Source organism: Anabrus simplex, chromosome 6 (genome assembly GCF_040414725.1).
Source record: "Anabrus simplex isolate iqAnaSimp1 chromosome 6, ASM4041472v1, whole genome shotgun sequence".
Classification (NCBI taxonomy): Eukaryota; Metazoa; Arthropoda; class Insecta; order Orthoptera; family Tettigoniidae; genus Anabrus; species Anabrus simplex.
Window position 1 is genome coordinate 76,556,830 of NC_090270.1, and position 23,747 is coordinate 76,580,576.

Consider the following 23,747-nt stretch of genomic DNA (forward strand, 5'->3'; position numbering starts at 1 on the left):
GGTCATAGGGGATCATTTAGTGCATGTACAGTATTGGGCACATAAGATCAGCTTGGTTGGAAATAGTTGGATCGCAGTGATGACAGATTTAAATCATGTGGTTGTGACGGTAAAGTCTGCATTTTTGAACACAAGAAAGTGAAAATATAATTATTTACAATTCTTAACATCAAAGTATGGTGCTTCAAAAAGGAAGCAAAGCTTTTTCCTGCACCTGTCATAACCCGATGGAATAGCTGGTTTCAAGCTGTCCTTGCTTGCTTTATGCTTGGTGATGGACGTGAGTGAGTGAGGCTCCACAGTAATCAAGTGATTTGAAGGTGTTATACAGCAGTGAAAGTGACAAAAATTTGCGGAAGTGTAACATTTGTATTTACCAATCAATATACACACACGTTTTGTTGGTATTGATCTTTTTCTTCCAAATTCGCATTGTAAAGAAAATGGGCCGCCGAAACAACGGAGTTGGAAGCCCAGCCATTACCAGTGCTGCCAACGTAGACCGCCTCGTGAAGTGCGCGCTGGACGACTTCATTAACTCGGACAGCTTCCTTGAAAAAATTGTGCAGGCCATCTCGACCCACATAACAGAAGTGGTCATAAAAGAACTTGAAAAAAGTTTAAAATTTAATATCGAAGCGTTGTCAGAGTTAACTGATAAACTTGATAAGAAGGAGGCGGAAATCCGCAAACTGAAGGAGGATATTGACGCTAAGTGTGATTCATTGGAGCAGTGCAGCAGGAGAAATAATGTAAGAATTTTCGGCATTCCTGAAAGTTCGAATGAAAACTGTGATTAACTAGTACTCAACGTGTGCAAAGCAGTAGGTGCAGATGTGAGACTTAATGACATCGATAGGTGTAACAGAGTAGGACCTCGATCTCCAGGAAAAACACGACCTATCCTAGTGAAATTTGTGTCTTATCGCTCACGGCAGGACGTTTTCACGAAGAAAAGGAAACTGAAAGGATCATCTACAACAATCCATGAAGATCTTACGGCTGTCAGAATGTCCATCTTGAAGACAGCAATCCAGCGTTTTGGACTTACAAACACTTGGACTGATTCAGGAGACATCATAATCAAGAAGGCGGACGGGATGAAATTAAGAGTTTGCCAGTTAAAGGAACTTCCTATGGCATAAGGTTCTGTTGCAGTGCTGCTTTATCACTTGACAATGTGAGTCTACTTCCCATCCTTTACCGTAAGTCACAGCCGAGAAACTATCTTTTTATTTAGTTTAAGAAAATCTATCTATCTATCTATCTATCTATCTATCTATCTATCTATCTATCTATCTATCTATCCATCCATTTACCGTATTAATTGATCTAAATATCGATTAGCTTATCTGTCTTCTTATCCTACCATCTGTCGATTGACTTACTCTTTAATCACTTTCCTAACTGGTTCAAATTTAAATCAGGCCCCCGTATTTACGTCTACATGGATCTAACATCTACACTACGTAGAATAAGCTCCTACTCGAGTTATTCTGTACACGTAATCTGCTGTTGCACGTTATTATTATTATTATTATTATTATTATTATTATTATTATTATTATTATTATTATTATTATTATTATTATTATAGACAATTTAGCTATCTAAAATACGTAAATTGCTGATTATTCATTGGTTGTATTCGCATGCTGTGTTCTACTTCTAGTTAGTTTTCATTTTAGTAATTGGCAATGCATACCACTAACAGCAGTAATCTCTCTGACCATTGCAATACTTTTCCTTGTCACACTTCCCCTTCCCCGCCCAGCCCTTCAACCTGTCTACCTGCTAGTCCATTGACCCGAACCCCACCCCTTGAAGCTACAACACACACATTCTGCAGTCAGCTCTAAATAGACATAAAAGCGCACTTCACATGTCACCTTAATGCCCAGAGTTTAGTTTCTCAAACTCTTATAGATGAACTAAAAGCTATCACTGTCCTTTGATATCATCTTATGCAGTGAAAGTTGGTTGAAAGTCAAACATCAAGCTAAGAATCTTGAATTACCTGGCTACTGCCTTCTGAGGAATGACAGACTTGGCAAAGGGGGAGGTGGGGTCTGTGCTTTTGTCTCTTCGCGCTTGAAACCTCAAATTATCTGTCAGTCGCCTCAACAGTACGAGCGTAAACCTGAGTACATGAGATACAGGTCGCTACTGTTAAATGCTTGGTAGGTGTAGTATACAAACCGCCTAAAGTTCGCCGTCTGAATGACTTAGAGACTGATATTAACAGACTGTTACCTATGTACGAACATTTTATAATGATGGGAGATTTAAATACAAATCTTCTAGATCCAGATTCTTCCGAAGCCACCCACCTATTGAATACGTTTCAGGCATGCAGCATGGCGGTCCTCCCACTTTCTCCCACTCACCACACTAAAACTTCACACACACTACTGGACCTAATAGTAACGAACAACCCTGACAGAGTATTACATCACGGCCAGACATCTGCTCCCGGACTGTCAGCCCATGACATCATCTTTATGTCTTACGCACTGCAATGCCCTAAACATAAACCTAAGTATGTGACTTACCGAGACTATAGCCGTATTAACAACGAAAAATTATTGGAAGACGCTTTTTCGATGCCGTGGCAGGAGATAACTCATAAAACTAATATTGACGACATGGTCACCACTTTCAATAACATGATACTACAAATTTTTGACAAATATGCCCCTATCAAGGGTTATGAATTTCATGTTGTTGGTCCGTACTGAACTGAGAATAACATATGAATAGTAACACAGTAAGGTTTCCACCTATTCAGTACTAATATGTATTTACAATGTTATAAATTACATGGAACTAGTTTCGACCCGCCTAGGGGTCATCATCAGCCATATTAAAGCATACATAAGTATTTTTTCGACTCCTAAAAACATGTTATTTTTAACTGTAATAATCGTATGGATTTTATAATTTATAAAGTGAAGTTTGGTGATGAGATGAGAAATGTTAGTATGGTACAGGTGAGTAGTAAATAATAATATATATACAAACAAGTTTGGAACAAAGTACTAGTGGGGTGCTTAGAGTTGTAAAATATAACCTCGTGGATGTCAGTAGTCCTCGTACTAAAGAAACAATGTAAAATAACACATATAAACATATATACAAGTATGTACAAAGTCTGGAGAGTAAAGAGTGATACTCTTTTAATGTCGAGTTGGCTTGACACTGATCACTTAAGCGGAGAAATTAGGTATTTGGTGTATTAAAGCTGTGTTGGTCAGTTGCGTTGTTGATTGTTGGACGTGAAGTTGTTTTTGAATTTCTGGTTGAGAAGAAGGTGGAAACTGCGCGTGGATATATTGATTCTCAGTTCTTAGCGGAAATCAAATTGGACCTGTTTTAATGGAGAAAGTCAGTAAAAACAAAAAATGGAGATAGGAAAAGGTTAACATAAAGTGAAAGGACGCTTACCTCGCGCTGCGGTGTGTGTAGTATAGCTGATGGTGTGCGATTGGTGGCGGGGAGAGAAGTGTGGACAGAGAGGAGGGCAGGCGCGTGCGGGTTAGGAGGGGGTTAGGAAGAGTGGGGGTGGCTTGGGGTGAGGTGGGGGTGGGGAGCTTTTAAGGCGGGGCTGAAGGGTGCGGGAAAAAGGGTAATTGTCTCGGAAAAGTACCTTTGATTAGATTTAGGATTGAGTTTTGGTTGGCTGCATTATTGTTTCTGAGGAAAGTGATGAATAGATCGAAGAGTATGTTGGGTTTCTCTGAGATTTCATTGAGATTGTGACTGGCGTTGAAGTATTGGTCTAGGTGTATGTAGTAATTTTCCGTGATGTTGAGTAAAGGGCCCTTGTTTGCTAATTCGAGGATGTCCATGTCCTGTTCGATATTGGTGAAATTATGGTTATAAAAATGCATGTGTTGGCCGATGGCTGAAAACCTGTTGTATTTTATTGCATTAGTGTGTTCGTGGTATCTGGTATTGAAGTTTCTACCGGTTTGTACTCTTCGATCTATTCATCACTTTCCTCAGAAACAATAATGCAGCCAACCAAAACTCAATCCTAAATCTAATCAAAGGTACTTTTCCGAGACAATTACCCTTTTTCCCGCACCCTTCAGCCCCGCCTTAAAAGCTCCCCACCCCCACCTCACCCCAAGCCACCCCCACTCTTCCTAACCCCCATCTAACCCGCACGCGCCTGCCCTCCTCTCTGTCCACACTTCTCTCCCCGCCACCAATCGCACACCATCAGCTATACTACACACACCGCAGCGCGAGGTAAGCGTCCTTTCACTTTATGTTAACCTTTTCCTATCTCCATTTTTTGTTTTTACTGACTTTCTCCATTAAAACAGGTCCAATTTGATTTCCGCTAAGAACTGAGAATCAATATATCCACGCGCAGTTTCCACCTTCTTCTCAACCAGAAATTCAAAAACAACTTCACGTCCAACAATCAACAACGCAACTGACCAACACAGCTTTAATACACCAAATACCTAATTTCTCCGCTTAAGTGATCAGTGTCAAGCCAACTCGACATTAAAAGAGTATCACTCTTTACTCTCCAGACTTTGTACATACTTGTATATATGTTTATATGTGTTATTTTACATTGTTTCTTTAGTACGAGGACTACTGACATCCACGAGGTTATATTTTACAACTCTAAGCACCCCACTAGTACTTTGTTCCAAACTTGTTTGTATATATATTATTATTTACTACTCACCTGTACCATACTAACATTTCTCATCTCATCACCAAACTTCACTTTATAAATTATAAAATCCATACGATTATTACAGTTAAAAATAACATGTTTTTAGGAGTCGAAAAAATACTTATGTATGCTTTAATATGGCTGATGATGACCCCTAGGCGGGTCGAAACTAGTTCCATGTAATTTATAACATTGTAAATACATATTAGTACTGAATAGGTGGAAACCTTACTGTGTTACTATTCATATGTTAAATATGCCCCTATACGAACAGCACGCGTCTGTAAAAGACTCTCCCCATGGCTAAATGATGATATTAGAGCAATGATGGCTATGCGGGATGCAGCTCATAGGAAATATAAACATTACCCGACAGAGGAAAACTTTATCTATTACAAACGACTACGTAATAAAACGACTCAGACAGTAAGAAACGCTCGACTACGGTACACCCATGACCTTATAAAACCTGACGTAAGGCCCGCTACTTTATGGAAGTCAATCCGCCATTTTGGACTAAATAAACCGGACAAGGTAGACGATTTGGAAGTTTCTCTTGATGAATTGAATAATCACTTCGTATCCTCCCATGTACAATTAAACGAAGAAGCAAAAGAAAATCTTTTGTGTGCAAATTACAACACACCACCCGTAGGCAGAGACAAATTTTATTTTACTTGTGTCTCACCCCTTCAAGTGAAAGCGGGTATCATGCGAATCAAAACTAAATCCACAGGGGTGGACAATATATGTATCATAATGCTAAAGAAAATTATCGACGCTATTATTCCAGTATTGACATTCATATACAATTTCTCCCTTCAAAATAGTGTATTTCCAACTGTCTGGAAAATGGCCCTGGTGCATCCTTTACCAAAGATAAAATCTCGTAGACTAAACAGTGACTACAGACCTATAAATATACTGTCAATAGTAGCCAAGGGACTCGAACACATAGTGCATAATCAAATCACCAACTATCTCAACGACCTCGACATATTAGACCCACTCCAGTCAGGTTTCCGACGCAATCACAGTACATGTACTGCCTTACTAAGCGTGACTGACGATATAAGACAGGCTATTGATGAGCAAAAACTGACTATCCTAGTATTATTGGACTTCAGCAAAGCATTTGACTCTGTAGACCATGAGTTGCTCCTATCCAAACTTTATCACCTAGGGTTCTCTTACAGTACTCTGAGATGGTTGGGAGCTTATTTACACGAACGTCAACAACGTGTCACCAATCAAGGTGCATTTTCTTCGTGGCAATATGTAAAAAGAGGTGTCCCACAAGGGTCAACCCTTGCTCCTTTGCTATTTTCTGCCTATATCAACGACCTAGCTAAACAGCTGACACATTGTAAACGTCACATCTATGCTGACGACGTACAATTGTACATCCATGCAAAACCAACAGACGTTTTGACAGCAATCGAGAAAATTAACATGGATCTAGAGGCCATAAGTAAATGGTCTTACCAGCATGGACTTATTTTGAACCCAAAAAAGTCCCAAACTATAGTAATTGCCCACCCAAGACTTATTTCCGACAATGTCCGCACGTCCATCCCCGACGTACAACTTCAAAATCAAGTTTTGCCCTTTTGCAAGAGCGTAAAAAATCTCGGAGTAACCATAGACCAGCACCTCTCGTGGACGGATCAGATAATATCTGTGAGTAGACGAGTTTTTGCTACGTTGCACACATTAAACAATTTCAAATTTACTTTTCTGTTCAGTTTAAAGAAGAAACTAGTTGAAACCCTCGTTCTTCCAATATTCGATTATTGTGACGTAGTTTACAAAGATGTGAAAACCGAGCTTCGAGATAAACTACAACGTGCACAGAATGCCTGTGTAAGGTTTATATGTAATCTGAAATTTTCAGATCATGTTACCCAGTCTTACGTCGACCTCGGATGGCTACGCCTTGAAGACAGACGCAAGCTGCATACCCTGACTTCATTGCACCAAATCCTTACCTTACAATCCCCATCTTACCTGTATGAATGATTTCATAGTCTTTCTGAACACCATGATAAAAACACCAGAGCGCTGAGCTCGACATTGCTCGCTATTCCTAAGCATAAATCCTCAACCTACAACAATTCCTTCACTGTTGTGGCCAGCCGTGAATGGAACTTCCTTCTGCAGGAGGTCAGAGGGATATCAAACCACGGAAGATTTAAAAGTATGTGTTCAAAATATCTCTATGAAACGAGCTCGTAGTGTGACAGTCTTTTCTTCTTCTTCTTCTTCTTCTTCTTCTTCTTCTTCTTCTTCTTCTTCTTCTTCTTCTTCTTCTTCTTCTTCTTCTTCTTCTTCTTCTTCTCATTATTTATTATTATTATTATTATTATTATTATTATTATTATTATTATTATTATTATTATTATTATTATTATTATTATTATTATTATTATTCATCAGTAGTGTTAGAAAGTACTCAGCTGTGGTTTTCCTGCATAGTTATCCTTATCCCTATTCCCATTTTGCAATGTTTTTCACCCACAGTAAACACATGAAAACTGAACATTTCGTCAATGTGATATACTTCTGGAATTGGACAAATTAATTGTAGATATTAGTAGGTTTATCTATATTATTATTATTATTATTATTATTATTATTATTATTATTATTATTGTGATTATTATTATTGAAATTGTAATTCGTTCTTTGTTGTATGTTAATTTCTTCGCAGGAAGCAAAATGTTAATTTATATTGTGTATTATAATAGTTATTTTTATGTACAGCAGGATAGCATAGTACCGTAGTAATTTGTTTCAGTCTCTTTTTTCATTTATTCAGTATGTTATATATTTTTATGTTAATAATTTTTTACTGGTTAAGTGTAAGACAGGGACACGTGTCCCTAACTTTGCCAGTTAAAATAAATCATGTCTATCTATCTATCTATCTATCTATCTATCTATCTATCTATCTATCTATCTATCTATTTTAGTGCTTACTGTACTGATGTTACATTTTTCAAGATGTCTGACATGAAAGACATCAACAACTGTGGTATTAAGTACCTGACTGATCTGAGTGACCGAGAAGTGAATAGGCTTCACTCCCACATGGTTTTTGTCACAGATCATGCAGCTGGATTGGTTGACCTCCTCACTGAACTTGAAGGGTCTCTGTATCCTACCTCTCATCTCCTTTACCGCAAACTGCATAACCTTGACGCCAGTTTTATCTTAATTTGTGAGGGGAATTTTTCTGCGGCAACTAATGATGCTTTGATGAAGCTCACTTCTCTACAGCAGGCTGCATGTAGATACACATTTGTCAAAGCTGCTCATTCTTCATAGTAACTGCCTCTGTGGATCAGTGGTAGAGTGTTGGCCTCCGGATCCCAAGATAGTGGGTTCAAATCTGGCAGAGGTAGTCGGATTTTTGAAGGGCGGAAAAAAGTCCATTCGACACTCCATGTCGTACGATGTTGGCATGTAAAGGATCTCTGGTGACACATTTGGTGTTTACCCGACAAAATTCATTAAAATCTCAGCCACAGACGCCCAAGAGAGATCTGCTTTACTCTGTCTGCCATCTTGTGGGCCTAGAGTAAAATGGAACATCGAAATTGACAAGCAGAAAACCAGATGGTGTCAAATTGAAATGTCTGCACACGGTAGCTGAGGCCATATTATTATTATTATTATTATTATTATTATTATTATTATTATTATTGCAAGCTAGCCAAAGACCTCAACCATAAGCATTTTGTGTCAATTTCTCAAGCTTTGTATCCAAAAAATATAATTTTGAATAACACTGAAAACTTAGATGAGCTTGAGAAATTGTTTGGAGTAACAGATCCCCTTCCGAAACGATATCTGGTGTGGTTGCTGTTCTCTGAAACATGCAATTCAAACTCAGATGAAAGAAAGTGAAAAAAGGGATGTCATGCTTGCATTAACTGCAGTTCAGACAGAGTTCAACGTATTTGCTAAATACTGTCTTGAGTTGTTGTGGACCCCAACGAACAATGTCGATAGCGAGTGTGTGTTGTCTCATTACAACACAGTGGTTACAGACAGACGGTGCAATTTGAAAAAAAGCAATGCCGAAGTACTGACAATGCTTTCATTTGAACAATTAATTTGTATTGTGTGTGAACCAAGGACAATAATTGCACCTCATAAACTTGGAATCGTTAAAATTAATAATACCATGCGATTATTTTAACTTTGTAAATAGATGCTAATTTTGGAAAAATAGATGCAAATTTTAAAAAAAAGATGCTAATTTTGAAACAAATAGGTGCTAATTTTTCAGGTCCCTATAAATAAGTAATACTAATGTTGATATCTACGTAATATAATGCCGTTGTTATAATTATTATTGCTTAAGTCTACAAGGAAACATTCACATTGACTAGGAGATTTAGTTGTTTAATTAACTTACTAACTGACCGACCAACTAACTGTTTTGAGTTAGCAGAGTATCTTAAACACTTTAAGCTTTACTGAGAGTGATTATTATGAGAGTAGTGTTGTTAAAATATGAGAGGATCTGACTCTGAACAAGTAGCGTACTGTTTGAGAAACATCCTGAATTTCCAAGCACTTCCCCAGCAGTAGTGGGTATTTGACCTTGTGACTTATTTATGGACATTATGAAATTTCTTCATGTAAATTCGATGTACGGGTGTATTTTGTGATAAGGATGATTGAGTTTGTAAAATGATGTTCTAATCGCACTGTTTATTTTAGGTAAGAGGAATGCTCTTGTTCATCAAATTGGCTCCAAGGGTGGAATCTTGGTCACATCATATGTAGGTGTAGTGAAGAATCATGATGCTCTAATTGCAAAGGATTGGCATTATATTGTTCTGGATGAAGGGCATAAAATTCGAAATCCAGATGCTCAGGTATTTAAATCTTTATAAAATTGAATTCTTTCCAAATTTCATTGTTATAGGTTTAAGTATTGCAGTTTTCATTTATTTTAAAGGAGCCTATGATACTGTATTGCAAAACATGCTGTCAGGGAAGCTTATCAGATTCAAAGTAAATGGATGCTTGTTAAAGTGGTTTTCAAGATTCCTTTCCCAAAGAATGATCAATGTTCGTTACAACAACAAAACTTCAGGGTGCAAGCAATCAAAACTAGGCCTCCCACAAAGAACTGTATCAAGCACAACATTATTCAATGTGTACATCAATGATCTTCCAACAACAATAAAGGAAGTAAGTGATGTGAATATTAGCATGTTTGCAGATTACGTTATCATTTGGACCACAATGCCTAACAGCCCAAAACAGCAAATACTTACTTGAACACAGAATGAACCAGGGACTTATAAGACTTAAAAACTGGACTGAAAATAACAATATGGAAATCAATACTACTAAAGCAGTAAATAAGTTTTTCTCTCTGAGACATCACAATCCTATTTTCAATCTGAAATTCAGTGATCAGGAACTTCCTAAAAGTGAAAGCACCAAGTACCTGGGTATCATCAAGGACAAGAAGCTGAACTGGACCAAACACATACAACATATGAAGGAGAAAGTAAACAAACGCATGAAATTGCTGAAGAGACTAGCAGGAGCTACTTGGGAGAGCACTCAAGACACACTCAACAAAACCTACAACACTTACATCAAACCTATTATAAAATATGGCAGTGAAGTACTTATTACAGCACCCCAATCAAACATTGATTGCCTTGAGAGGTGTCAGAATAATGCCCTACGAATCATAACAAGCGCAATAAAAAACCACGCCTGTAACCGCCTTACAGTTGTATACCCACAACTTACCAATAGAAGAAGAGATGAAACAACAAGCAAACATCGCATATCTCAGCTTACAAAGACTACCCCAAATGACCTGGCCCAAAAACACAGTTACTAGCTCCAATCTTAAAACCCAAAAAGGTCCTTTGAGTCTCGCCAAAGAATATATATTAATAAGAGCAATCTGCAAATAAAACTTGAACCACTCTGTATGCCAGTCAACCCCATTGAATATATACAAGTGACTGCAGATGTTATTGTGCTAAAAGATGCCTGCAAGAAAGACTGTTCACCATATTATCTAAAACAGCTGACCCTCTGTACAATAGAAGAAAGATATCCGTCTAATCAATGGCTAAAGATATATGCAAATGGCTCACAAGACAAGGAAAACAGAACTGGGGCAGGAATACATTCGTCTCTCTTCTCATTCCACTTCCCAGTTGGACAAAACGAAACAAATTTTGATGCAGAGATAAAAGCAATTTCCCATGTACTACAACAGTTACTAGGTAGAAACAATAAAATTTGTTATCCTTACAGATTCAAAAGCAGCCATCCAAGCTGTTTTGTCAAAAATCATAAGTCTCAAAATGAAGAACTGAAAGAAATTCTATGTATGATAAAAAGACTCCACAAACAGATCTCATTTCAGTGGATTCCTTCTCATGTTGGAATAACAGGTAATGAAGAGGCAGACAGATTAGCCAAAAACAGGTACCACAATACAACAACCTGCCGGTCAGGCTGATTTTATGTCAGCAAAAAGGATTATGAAAAATACTATTAAAAACAGGCATGAAGAAATGGCAAAGAAAACAAGCAGAAACCAAATTATGGAAGGATATTGATGCAAAATGGATCAGTATAAAATAAAACCGAGAAGAGAAGCGTAGCCTTCTTGAGACTTAACACTGGCCACGACTGTCTTGCAGCTCATCTGAAACGAATCAACATCATAACATCTGAAAAATGCACACTTTGGCATGCTCCTGGAAGCAAAATGGATAAGGAACACCTGCTGCATTGCAATAAACTTGATGTGACAGCCAGAACTTCAGAAAATCTCACTCAACTATACCTTTGAAAGATTCAAACTGTTGCCAGTTTACACAAGATTATTGTCCAAAAAAGTCTACAAAATATGAGGAACTTAAATTTCATTTCTTACAACCAAGCTTGGTTATTTTCATACATGATTGTGGCTCATTTAACCAGTTTTGTATTATGTTGAAAAGTAACTTTTTTCATGGGAGCAACTGTTCATTCCTTATATTTTTTTATTTCCTTACTGGTCCTACTGTCTGACAGGATGGCCATGTAAGTGGTTCAGGCAAATCAAGAAAAACAATATGATCAAACAGACTTTCAACGTATTAGGTCGTGTTCTGTACATGTAGTACGTGTTGAAGAGATGTTAAGTACAGAACAAAAATGGCCAGCCGGACACCAGTGGGATCTGAACCCACAACCTCCCGATTTCGCGTCGGTTGCTCTACCAATTGAGCTATGGTGGCCTAGGCCATCTTTGTTCTGTTTGAAAGGATCTGAGCTACAGGTCTGGCACTGCTGCTAGCACACTGTAGAGTGCGTTTAAGTCGCCCGTTGTGGGGCATGTCAATGAATATTGAATTTTCACGACCGCATTGTAATCAAACAGACTTTCAACATATTAGGTCGTGTTACGTACATGTAGTACGTGTTGAAGAGATGTTAAGTACAGAACAAAAATGGCCAGCCGGACACCAGTAGGATCCGAACCCACAACCTCCCGATTTCGTGTCGGTTGCTCTACCAATTGAGCTATGGTGGCTTAGGCCATCTTTGTTCTGTTTGAAAGGATCTGAGCTTCAGGTCTGGCACTGCTGCTAGCACACTGTAGAGTGCGTTTAAGTCGCCCGTTGTGGGGCATGTCAATGAATATTGAATTTTCACGACCGCATTGTAATCAAACAGACTTTCAACGTATTAGGTCGTGTTACGTACATGTAGTACGTGTTGAAGAGATGTTAAGTACAGAACAAAAATGGCCAGCCGGACACCAGTGGGATCCGAACCCACAACCTCCCGATTTCGCGTCGGTTGCTCTACCATTTGAGCTATGGTGGCCTAGGCCATCTTTGTTCTGATTTGCAGTTGGAGTGAAAGTATGAATAAGGCAGTCTGTTTGTAAAAGGGCAGGTTCCTTTGTAAGTAAACTACAGTATTTACTTCAACATATGATTTATTCAAGTAAAATTTGTCCACCTATTCAATACAGTAAGCTTTTTGCAATGCAGTTTTTACATTACATTAAAGTTGGGTACTAGGGGTTATCATCAGCCGTAATAATCTATTACACAATTTAGTCAAAGTATCCTAAAGCAATACATTTTAGTTAAAATAAGCAATATTGCATTATCCAGCTTAAAAGTTAATGGTGAAGAAATACAAAGATAATAAAACAAATATAAACTAATATGCCGTTGTAAAATGTCTATATCTGGAACCAAGTAGTATGGTGTTGGCTCACCCTTAGCCTTGATGACAGCTTCCACTCTCGCAGGCATATGTTCAATCAGGTACTGGAAGGTTGCTTAGGGAATGGTAGCCCATTCTTCACGGAGTGCTGCACTGAGGAGAGGTAGTGATGTCGGTCGGTGAGCCCTGGCACAAAGTCGGCGTTCCAAAACATCCCAAAGGTGTTTTGTAGGATTCAGGTCAGGACTCTGTGCAGGCCAGTCCATGACAGGGATGTTGTTGTCGTGTAACCACTCCGCCACAGGCCGTGCATTATGAACAGGTGCTCGATCGTGTTGAAACATGCAATAGCCATCCCCGAAGTGCTCTTCAACAATGGGTAGCAAGAAGGTGCTTAAAACATCAATGTAGGCCTGTGCTGTGATAGTGTCACGCAAAACAACGAGTGCAAGCCCTCTCCGTGAAAAGCACGACCACACCATAACACCACCGCCTCCGACTTTTACTGTTGGCACTACACACTCTGGCAGATGATGTTCACCGGGCATTCGCCATACCCACACCCTGCCATTGGATCGCCACATTGTGTACTTTGATTCGTCACTCCACACAACGTTTTTCCACTGTTCAATCGTCCAATGTTTACGCTCCTTACACCAAGTGAGGCGTCGTTTGGCATTGACCTGCGTGATGTGTGGCTTATGGGCAGCCTCTCGACCATGAAATCCAAGTTTTCTCACCTCCCGCCGAACTGTCATAGTACTTGGAGTGGATCCTGATACAGTTTGGAATACCTGTGTGATGGTCTGGATAGATGCCTGCCTATTACACTTGACGACCCTCTTCAACTGTCGGCGCTCTATGTCAGTCAACAGACGAGGTCAGCCTGTACGCTTTCATGCTATATGTGTCCCTTCACGTTTCCACTTCACTGTCACACCAGAAACAGTGGACCTAGGGATGTTTCTTCTTCTTAAGATGCCGTCTCCGAGCGGAGGTTGGCGATCCACGTAACTAGCTCTGATCTCGACAGCGCAGAATGGAATGCCACTTCTGAAGTATAGCAGTGCCATCTTGAAAGGTCTTTCAGCCATGAATTTCTTCTTCTCTCAACAGATCTCTTCCCCTGTATCTTTCGTTTGATAATAAGCTGTAATAACTGATACCTCTCATGATATGTCCTAGGTATTGTGTTTTCCTCTGTTTTATGGTGAGCAGTAGTTCTTTTTGCTTTTTCATCCGACGAAGGACCTCAGCATTGGGGATTTTCATTACCTAGGATATCCGCAAGAGACGGCGATACAGAAACATTTCGATGGCATCAATACGTTTTTCTATGATTGGATCCAGAGTCCAGCTTTCACATCCATATAGGAGAACAGAAAATATATAGCAGCGGATCATACAAATTGGTAGTTGGAGACTGAGATCTGACCTCACAAAGAATTTCGTCATGGTAATGAATTGTTTCCTGGCCTGCTAAATTCTAGATGTTACCTCCCGTTTGGAGTTACGTTGGTCATCCAAGATGGTACCCAGATATTTGAGAGAAGACACTTGCTCAACTATTTTATCTTTAATTGTGAGATTTGTCTGAATTGTCTTCTTTGAGAACACCATCAGTTTCATCTTTGAGGGGTTAACATATAATCCAAACTCTTCACTGTGCTGAACTAAGGAGTTTTATCATGCACTGAAGGGCAGGCATGTCATCAGCTATGACAACAGTATCATCTGCATATCGGATGTTGTTGATGATTTTCCCGTTAATTTTGATCCCAGCATAGTCTGCCAATATTTCTTTAAAGATTGCCTCTGGGTAAATGTTAAACAACAGAGGTGACAGCACACAACCCTGGCGAACACCCTTGCTGATTGAAGCAGTTTCTGACGTTCCTTGATCAGTTTTGACATTTGCAAACTGATTCCAGTACAGGTTACTGATAATACGTAAGTCACCGGAGTCAATACCTGTTGATCTCAGAATCTCTATCAGCTTATTGTGCCTGACACAATCAAAAGCTTTCTTATAGTCTATAAAACATGCATAGACATCAACATTCATATCTCTGCACCTCTGTAACAACACATTTAACAAAAATAGTGCCTCACGTGTACCAACACCATTTCGGAAACCGAACTGATTCTGATCCATGTGGGATTCACATTTTTTATGTATTCTAGAGTGAATGATTCGCAAGAATATTTATCATACGATAATCATCGCACTGAGACGAGTTAGGCTTCTTTGGTAGTGGTATGATGGTTGATTTCAGCCAGTCTGATGGTATTTCTCCTGATACATATATTAGATTGAATAATGATGTTAAGATATTGGGGCTGGTAGATTCCTGTTCTGTTATTACTTTGAAAACTTCAGCATACACACCGTCCGGTCCAGTTGCCTTACCATTCTTTTGAAGTTTTACGGCATGTACAACTTCACTTTTTGTTATTTCAGGGCTATTTTCATTTATTCTCTCGTCAGGTGAAGGAGGATCATTTCTGTCATCTTTGAAGAGATTTTCTATATATTCCTTCCATCGTTTGAGTTTCTCTTCCACACCCAAGATGATTTCATTATTGGCATCTCTCAAAATTTGACCATATCGTCTGTTGTAAACCACCAATTTCTTTCACTTTCTTTCTTATGCAAGTTAAAATAGTCGTGCTTCGCTTGAAGGATCTCAATTTCTTTACACCTGTCTGTCATCCAGAATTCTCAGGCTTCTGTACACTCTTTGCGTACATCTTTGTTTAGAGTTTTGTACTGAATGTGATCTGTATTTTTATGTTTTCTCCTTTCATCCTTAAGTTCTAGAATTTCATCTGTCATCCAGCTCTGTCTTTTGATGTTGTTGCAGTGTTCAATTTCAGTTTCCTGGATTTCATTCACACTATCTTTAATGATGTTCCATGCGGATTTTACTTCTGATGATTCAGTGTTATTAATTCCATCTTCTTTTCCAGTGCAGTTCCAACATTAGTTCTTACTTTGGGATCCAATAGTTTCCTAATATCTATATGCTTGGATGGTTAAACAGTTCTTTTAATTTTTCTAAAACGTATCATTTTAAGGTCCATTACAACTGGATTGTGGTCACTATTTACATCAGCACTGGGATACGTCTTAACAGTTGTCACATATTTCTTTAGTTGTTGCTTTACCAAAATGAAATCAATTTGATTTCTTATGATCTTTTCGTCGTTATCGGCGGGTGGTATCCATGTGTAAAGCCGCCGAGAAGGAAGTTTGAAGAATGTGTTAGAGACAAACAAATTGTGCTCCATACAGTACTGAACAAATCTGTCTCCTCTTATGTTACGTTCACCGATACCATGTCTGCCTACAGTATTACCTTCAATGCCAGCCCCTAATTTTGAATTAAAATCACCCATGATCAATGTTATTTCTCCATTCTTAGTTATTTTCATAGCTTCCTCTTGTTGAACGCCATGTGTTTTCTGTCGTCAGAGGTCAGCACAATCAGACTGCTACAGCCCCAGTGGAAGGGGGACAGAGTCACGCGCTTCACCGGCGTCAGTGAGTTCCGAGACTTGGACGAGCGTGGGTAACGGTATTGTGTTTGTGCGCTACAACAAGGACCACGGCGTCCTAATGTATATTTTGTATAGTGTAAATAGTTTTGTGAATAAATGAAGTATGTAATGTACATTATGTTGGCCTTCCCTTTGCACTTAATGAAGTACATTTCGTGGACTGTGGGAAGAGCTAGGCCTCGTTCAACACGAGTAAGCAACTCGAAAACGAGACCGAACATTTTGGTCCTCCAGTACCTGATGTGATTCAGTGATGATATTACATCTCATAATCTGCGCATTTAGGTCTATCAGTGATTACAGTTTATTTACAAGTGTTTACATTTGTGAAGTACGAATGTGTTCGTTTTACCGCCAAACTTACAACCACCCACGTGCTAAGTACTGCGCAGTAAGGTACAAATGAGTGACTTCAACTAACGTGCCATGTATGTGATCCACAACCATTTTCTACATGAAACACTGTGACTTGTGATGTGATTAACTGAGTTCTAGTACAGTTCTGATTCATTTTAAACTTTGAGATTGAAGCGTGTGTTGCCGCCATCTTGCGCGGACAAATACAGTCTTGCCAACCCAATTGGTGGAGATTCCAAGGAGTAGTAATCCAGATCCATAGCAGTAGTTCCAGAAGTGACCACCAGAGTGCAGCCCAGCTGCGCAGTGCTCTTTGGTTTTCAGCCCTGCTCTGGAAGGATACATCCTCCTGATCTGTAAGTAGTCTGGCATTCCCAGTCCTTTATAATATATCCATTATTTCTTGTTATCCTTCACCATGGATCCTGTCCAGCGAAAAGGTCTCATAAAGAAGAGAGCTGTTATTAAGTCTCGTATAAAGCGTATAGCTAGTTTTGTCAGTACATTTAATGAAGGCTCAAACCCCTGGCGCCGCCCTACGGGCGGCGCTAGAGGACAGCAAACGAGTTCGGATCGGTTCGGAATCTGAATGATATTCGAGTTAGGCAAAGGCTGCTATGTTCAAGTAAGGAGGAATACAACGATGTTCAAACCCAGTTAGAAATTAGCGATACCGAAGAAGTTCATGAAGCAGATAGGGAATCCACTGAAGAACTCATCCTAGAAATAGAATCTAAGATGGAAACTCCGTTGAATGCATATTCGAATGCAACTTCCCCCGCAACATCTAGTTCTTCAAATACCAGTAGCATACATGAAATAAGACTCCCTACAATTTCACTGCCAAAATTTACAGGAATTATTTCTGAATTTATTCATTTTCGAGATACCTTCCAGAGCCTAGTAATTAATACCGTATTTCACGGCATAATCGTCGCACTTTTTATACCAAAATTTTCGAAAAAAATTGTAGGGTGCGACCATTATACGATGAATATTTAATACCAGTATTTGTATTACTCAAAAAATGTATTTATAACTAAATTGTATTTGATACAAATTTAAGATGCACGTAATACTCGCGTTTATACATCAAAATAATTAAAATAGTCTAAAACAAAATTCATAATTTTTCGCAACAATTCGGCGAACGTTTTCCCAACCTGAAAATAAAAATGAACATATTAAGTTAATTTGTCATTAATTTGAGTATTAAAGTTAAAATATTACACTTGCAAAAAATTATCGCTTTGTTGTGAAATGCGGACTTACCGGTACGCAATTTATTCCAAATCTTCGGTGTCGCTATCGCAGGTTTCGCTATCTGATGCGCCGTCCTCGCCTCTGTTAATACCAGTATCAGATTCTTCGTCTCCCTGCCACACTGCGTCATCTTCGGAACCGTCTAGTGCATTCGAAATCCCAGTCCTTTTGAAGCTCTTGGAGACTAGTTCAGGTGGTATAAGATCCCAACTCTTCTTCACCCACGAGCATAACAAGTCAAAGGGTGGACGCCTGATATTTCCGGCGGGCGTCAATTGCTGATCGCCGCTCATCATCCACTCGTTGTAAAATCGACGTAAGTGGTCTTTAAAGGGTTTATTAACACATACGTCTAGTGGCTGCAAAGCAGATGTTAGGCCACCAGGAATGACTATCTGTCGTGTCTTATTTGTAGTGAGAATTTGCTTCACTTCGTTCACGAGGTGACCTCGGAAACTATCTAAAACAAGCAGAGCTGGTTGTTTTAGTAGTGCACCAGGTCTTCTATTCCACACAGTTTTAACCCAGTCCAGCATGAGTTCTACGTCCATCCAACCCTTTGGTTGCACTCGTACATGAATTCCACGGGGAAACTGTATATTCTTAGGCATCGTTTTCCTCTTGAAAATGATGTAAGGCGGCAACTTTCTCTCGTCAGCTGTAATGGCTAGCATTGCCGTGCATCGCAACTTCTCACTACCGCTGGTTTTCATTAATACACTCCGTGATCCTTTTAGCGCAATAGTGCTATTGCGAGGCATATCAAAAAAGATTGGAGTCTGATCGGCATTACCGATTTGAGAAAGCAAGTACGAAGTTTCCTTGCGCAAACGTATGACAAATCGGTGAAAATTTACAATCTTGTCCGTGTAATCAGCAGGCAACTTTTGGCTTAGTGTTGTTCTCCTTCGCACTGACAGATTGTGTCGTCGCATGAACTCCTTAATCCACCCACGAGTCACCTTAAACTGAGTTACCTGTATGTTGTGTTTGCGCGCTACCTCCTGTCCCTTAATTTGTAACATTTCATATGATACACTGCAGCCATTGTTACGTATTTCACTGACGTACCTAAACACTTCTTCGTCAATTATAGGAAACTTCCCTGTTTTAGGACCTCTAAACGCGCGTCTAGAAGGGTTTGTGCTTTTTAGCTTGTTTTTTACTTTCCGCCAGTCACGCACCAACTTTTCACTCACAGAAAATTTTCTTTGTGCAGCTCTGTTCCCGTGCTGTTCAGCGAAGGCAATTACGCTTAGCTTGAAGCCCGCAAATAGTTTCTATATTTACCCATAATCGCTTATAAATGCTTCACACGTTAATGTTTTGCGATATAAATGACTTTCCGTAATTGTTCACTATTAAAACAAATTATTTCTGCAAACACCCAAAACACAAATTAAAAACTTAAATTCTCACGCGCACATGTCTACAGTAATCACGTACATCTGAAACAAATAAATGCATCTGTGATCTGTCCATTCCAGAGCAGCCAATACTGTTAGGCAGCAAGGAAGCATGCAACAATTTATCAGTTTAGCTCGTTGGTTGCGACACACTAGTGCGCTTGCGCAAAGCTCGCAAACCGGAGCTCTAGCTAGCGCGGTGTAGATCTACTGTATAGTTGACTGTGTTCCGAGACGTCAGTAACAAACATTCATTTTTTTCAATTTCTTTTAAACATACGGTAATTAGGTTAATATTTCTTCCCAGTTATTGATGATTTTACATTACATTACTGACGAGTTTGTAAATTAAAGCTTTAATAGCATTGGATAATAATTATCTTGACTGCTTGGATAAAAGTTTTCATCCCATGCCCGGACACTTATGACGTAGTAGTAAGATAAGAGTCTAGGGATGACAACTGAGACATCGTAAATAATTCGGCTGAATAATTCCGTGGAAATCTGCGTTATCGTCTTGGATTTCACTTCGTGCGCAATAACACAGGAGCCGGCCCCATGGTGTAGGGGTAGCGTGCTTGCCTCTTACACGGAGGCCTCGGGTTCAATTCACGGCCGGGTCAGGGAATTTTACCTGTATCTGAGGGCTGGTTCGAGGTCCATTCAACCTACCTAGCCGGTATTTCCTGGCGACGTTGCCGATAAGCGATAACTTACAGCCTTACGTATTTCAAATGGGAACTCATAATATGTAGGTGGTGAATAAATAGTACACTGTCTCGCGACCACGTTGTCAAACTGCCGATAGCCTACCGGTAAGCATAATATGTAGGTGGTGAATAAATTGTACACTGTCTCGCGACCACGTTGTCAAACTGCCGATAGTCTACCGGTAAGCCATGCGTCGTACATATACAGGTATTATTTATTTATACGTTGTGCAACATGTCGCAAACGTGACTGTGTTGCCAAATTGCCCATAAACCATACACGTATTTAAATTGCGCATTCATGTGCAACTTGCGTTGCAGTTCCATTTACCTTTTAACCAGATTAGTGAACAAAATTTGGACGTGCGACGATTATGTAATTAAAGGTTTAAAGTCCGATTTTTGTATTGAAAATAAAGGATGCGACGATTATGCCGTGAAATACGGTAATCGTGCCTTAACAGACATACAGAGGTACTATTACGTACTATCAGGCTTATCGGGTGAACCTCATAAATTAATTGAAAGCTTGCCTGTCACTGAAAGCAATTTCAAGGTAGCTTGGGAATTAATCTTTCAGAGATATAATGACCCCAAATTGATTGTAGACCTACACGTTAAGCAACTGCTGGATCTTCCGTCAGTTAAAACAGAATCAGCTAAGGATTTAAGAGTGTTGCTAAATCAACTGCTGAGCAACCTGAGCGCTATTGAAGTAATGGAAATAGATGTGCCTCTGCATGAAATTTTGTTATCTCGCTTAGTGCTAGATCGAATCAGCGTCGGTCTAAGAAAACAGTGGGTAGTTAAATCCTCAGATAAGAAGTTCCCTCGCTTGAAGGATTTAGTAGCTTTCTTGGAAAATAGTTGTCAAACTCTGGAGCTAATCAACCCCGAAAAACACCAAAGCGACAAGCAACAGGTCGTATCCAAACATGGTGGTGATAAGAGCAGTAAGAAGTCCTTTGTCACAACAGCAACTCATTGTGAGTTTTGTAAGACTTCTCACACCCTAACAAAATGCCCTAAGTTTCGTGAAGCCAGCGTTGGAAATAGAATAGATTTCACCAAGAAGTGTAAACTTTGCTTTAACTGTCGGGGTGCTAATCATACTTTAAAGGAGTGTAGCTCAGGAAATTGTTGAATCTGCAATAATAGACATCATACTCTGTTGCACAAGGAGCAGAGTACATCCTACAATGCTTCTACTACATCAGAAACCAACCAGTCTCAGCAGCAAACCTACTGTGCTGTAAAGAGCAACTATACTCATGTAGAACTTCTATTGTCAACAGCTCTCGTAGTGGTCACAGACAAATGTGGGAATGCACATCAGTGCCGAGCTCTACTTGATAGTGCGTCTCAAATGCATTTCATGTCCAAGCGTTTGGCAGATCGCTTAGGGATTGAATTGAGTCGGCACTCAATGCCTATAAGGGGAATTAGTGATACTAAGGCAACTGAATCATCACATATTTGTCAAATCCAAGTTACATCTAGGGTCACAGACTACACTACCCCTATTGTTTGTGCTGTACTTCCTCGCATAACTGGTCAGCTCCCTACAGTACAGCTTGACACGTCTGACTGGCAGCTACCACAGGACATTCCCTTGGCAGATCCTCAATTTAGTACACCAGGTGAAGTTGATTTACTACTGGGGGCTTCTCTGTTTTTTGACATACTGCGTCGTGATCAACTCACGAGAGAAAATCATCCTGTACTACAGGACACTGAATTTGGTTGGATCTTATCAGGCAAGATATCACCACACTCTCTAAAGTCTACCAGCAAAAAAGTAATGTCTTGTCTTGTGCGCGGCAATGAACTGCACATACAGGTCGAACGATTTTGGCAACAAGAGGAAGTAAAGATGTCTCCCCCGCGTTCTAAGGAAGAAAGTCAGTGCGAAGAACACTTTGTGAACAACACTACTAGGGATAGCACTGGAAGATATGTTGTAAGACTGCCTATTAAACCACACCATGAGGAACTTGGGGATTCATTTAAATACGCCACTCGTTGCCACAGTCAAATTGAACAGCGGTTACATCGCCAACCAGACTTGAAGAAGGACTATGTTGAGTTCATGACAGAATATGCTGATCTTCATCACATGGAATTTGTGACAACGCAAACCAATAAGCCAACATATTACCTGCCGCATCATGCTGTAATTAAGCAGTCCAGCACTACCACTAAGGTCAGAGTTGTCTTCAATGCCTCTGCTAAAACTACTAGTAACTACTCACTGAATGATATCTTGATGGTTGGACCTACGGTGCAAGAAGACTTGTATTCTATCATCTTGAGAATTAGAACACTGCCTTCACTGCAGATGTTACAAAAATGTACAGGCAAATTCTAGTTCATCCTGATGACCAAGATCTGCAATGCATTGTATGGCGTTCATCTCTGAATGAACCTGTTCAGATTTATCGACTTTCCACTGTAACTTATGGTACCTCAGCAGCGTTTTTTTTAGCCACGAGATGCCTGGTACAACTTGCCAACGATGGTACACTGCAATACCCAAGAGCGTCGGAGACATTACGAAGAGACTTCTATGTTGATGATGTTCTGAGTGGAGCAGATACCATTGGAGATGCACTCAGTCTGCAACAAGAGCTGATCGAAATACTCAGTAGTGCAGGCTTTCCTCTTCGTAAATGGTGTGCTAACCATCCCACTCTTTTAGAGCACATACCTCTTGAGCACCAAGAATCACAACTGCCCTGGAGTCTGGATGACAAGGAAGAGGGTACCATTAAGGCCTTGGGACTACTGTGGCATCCTCTAAAGGACATCTTCCAGTTTGTAGCTACCAGTCACACCCAGAAGACCACAACCTGGACAAAACGTAGTGTGTTATCCTGCATTTCATCCATTTTTGATCCTTTGGGCCTCTTCGGTCCAGTAATAATAAAATGTGAAATTTTCTTGCAACACGTATGGCAGGCGAAAGTGGACTGGGATCAGAGTTTGCCTCCTGAGCTATTAACTACTTGGGAACAGTTTCATGCATATTTGCCATCACTCAACGACATTCGCATCCCTCGAAGAGTGACGGGAGACGGAGAGATTAAACCATATGAGTTACACGGATTCTCTGATACTTCAGAAAGGGCCTTTGGAGCATCTGTTTACCTACGGAGTATAGATGTCAACGATAATGTAACAGTAGTGCTGTTAAGCTCCAAATCCAGAGTAGCACCACTGAAACAGATTTCCCTCCCTAGACTTGAACTATGTGGTGCATTACTCCTTACCGAGCTCGATAGCGGCAGTCGCTTAAGTGCGGCCAGTATCCAGTATTCGGGAGATAGTAGGTTCGAACCCCACTGTCGGCAGCCCTGAAAATGGTTTTCCGTAGTTTCCCATTTTCACACCAGGCAAATGCTGGGGCTGTACCTTAATTAAGGCCACGGCCGCTTCCTTCCCACTCCTAGCCCTTTCCTGTCCCATCGTCGCCGTAAGACCTATCTGTGTCGGTGCGACGTAAAACAACTAGCAAAAAAAATAGCATTACTC

The 23,747-nt window shown here is 39.9% G+C and overlaps 1 protein-coding gene across 1 annotated transcript in view; it reads left to right on the forward strand.

Annotated features, from left to right (window-relative positions):
* The window catches only part of LOC136876136 (DNA excision repair protein ERCC-6), a 194,830-nt gene that overhangs the window by 65,661 nt on the left and 105,422 nt on the right, over positions 1-23,747 (forward strand). The window contains exon 11 of the mRNA XM_067149837.2: positions 9,431-9,588. Within this exon, the coding sequence (XP_067005938.2) occupies positions 9,431-9,588 (158 nt within the window). The remainder of the gene's footprint in view (positions 1-9,430; positions 9,589-23,747) is intronic.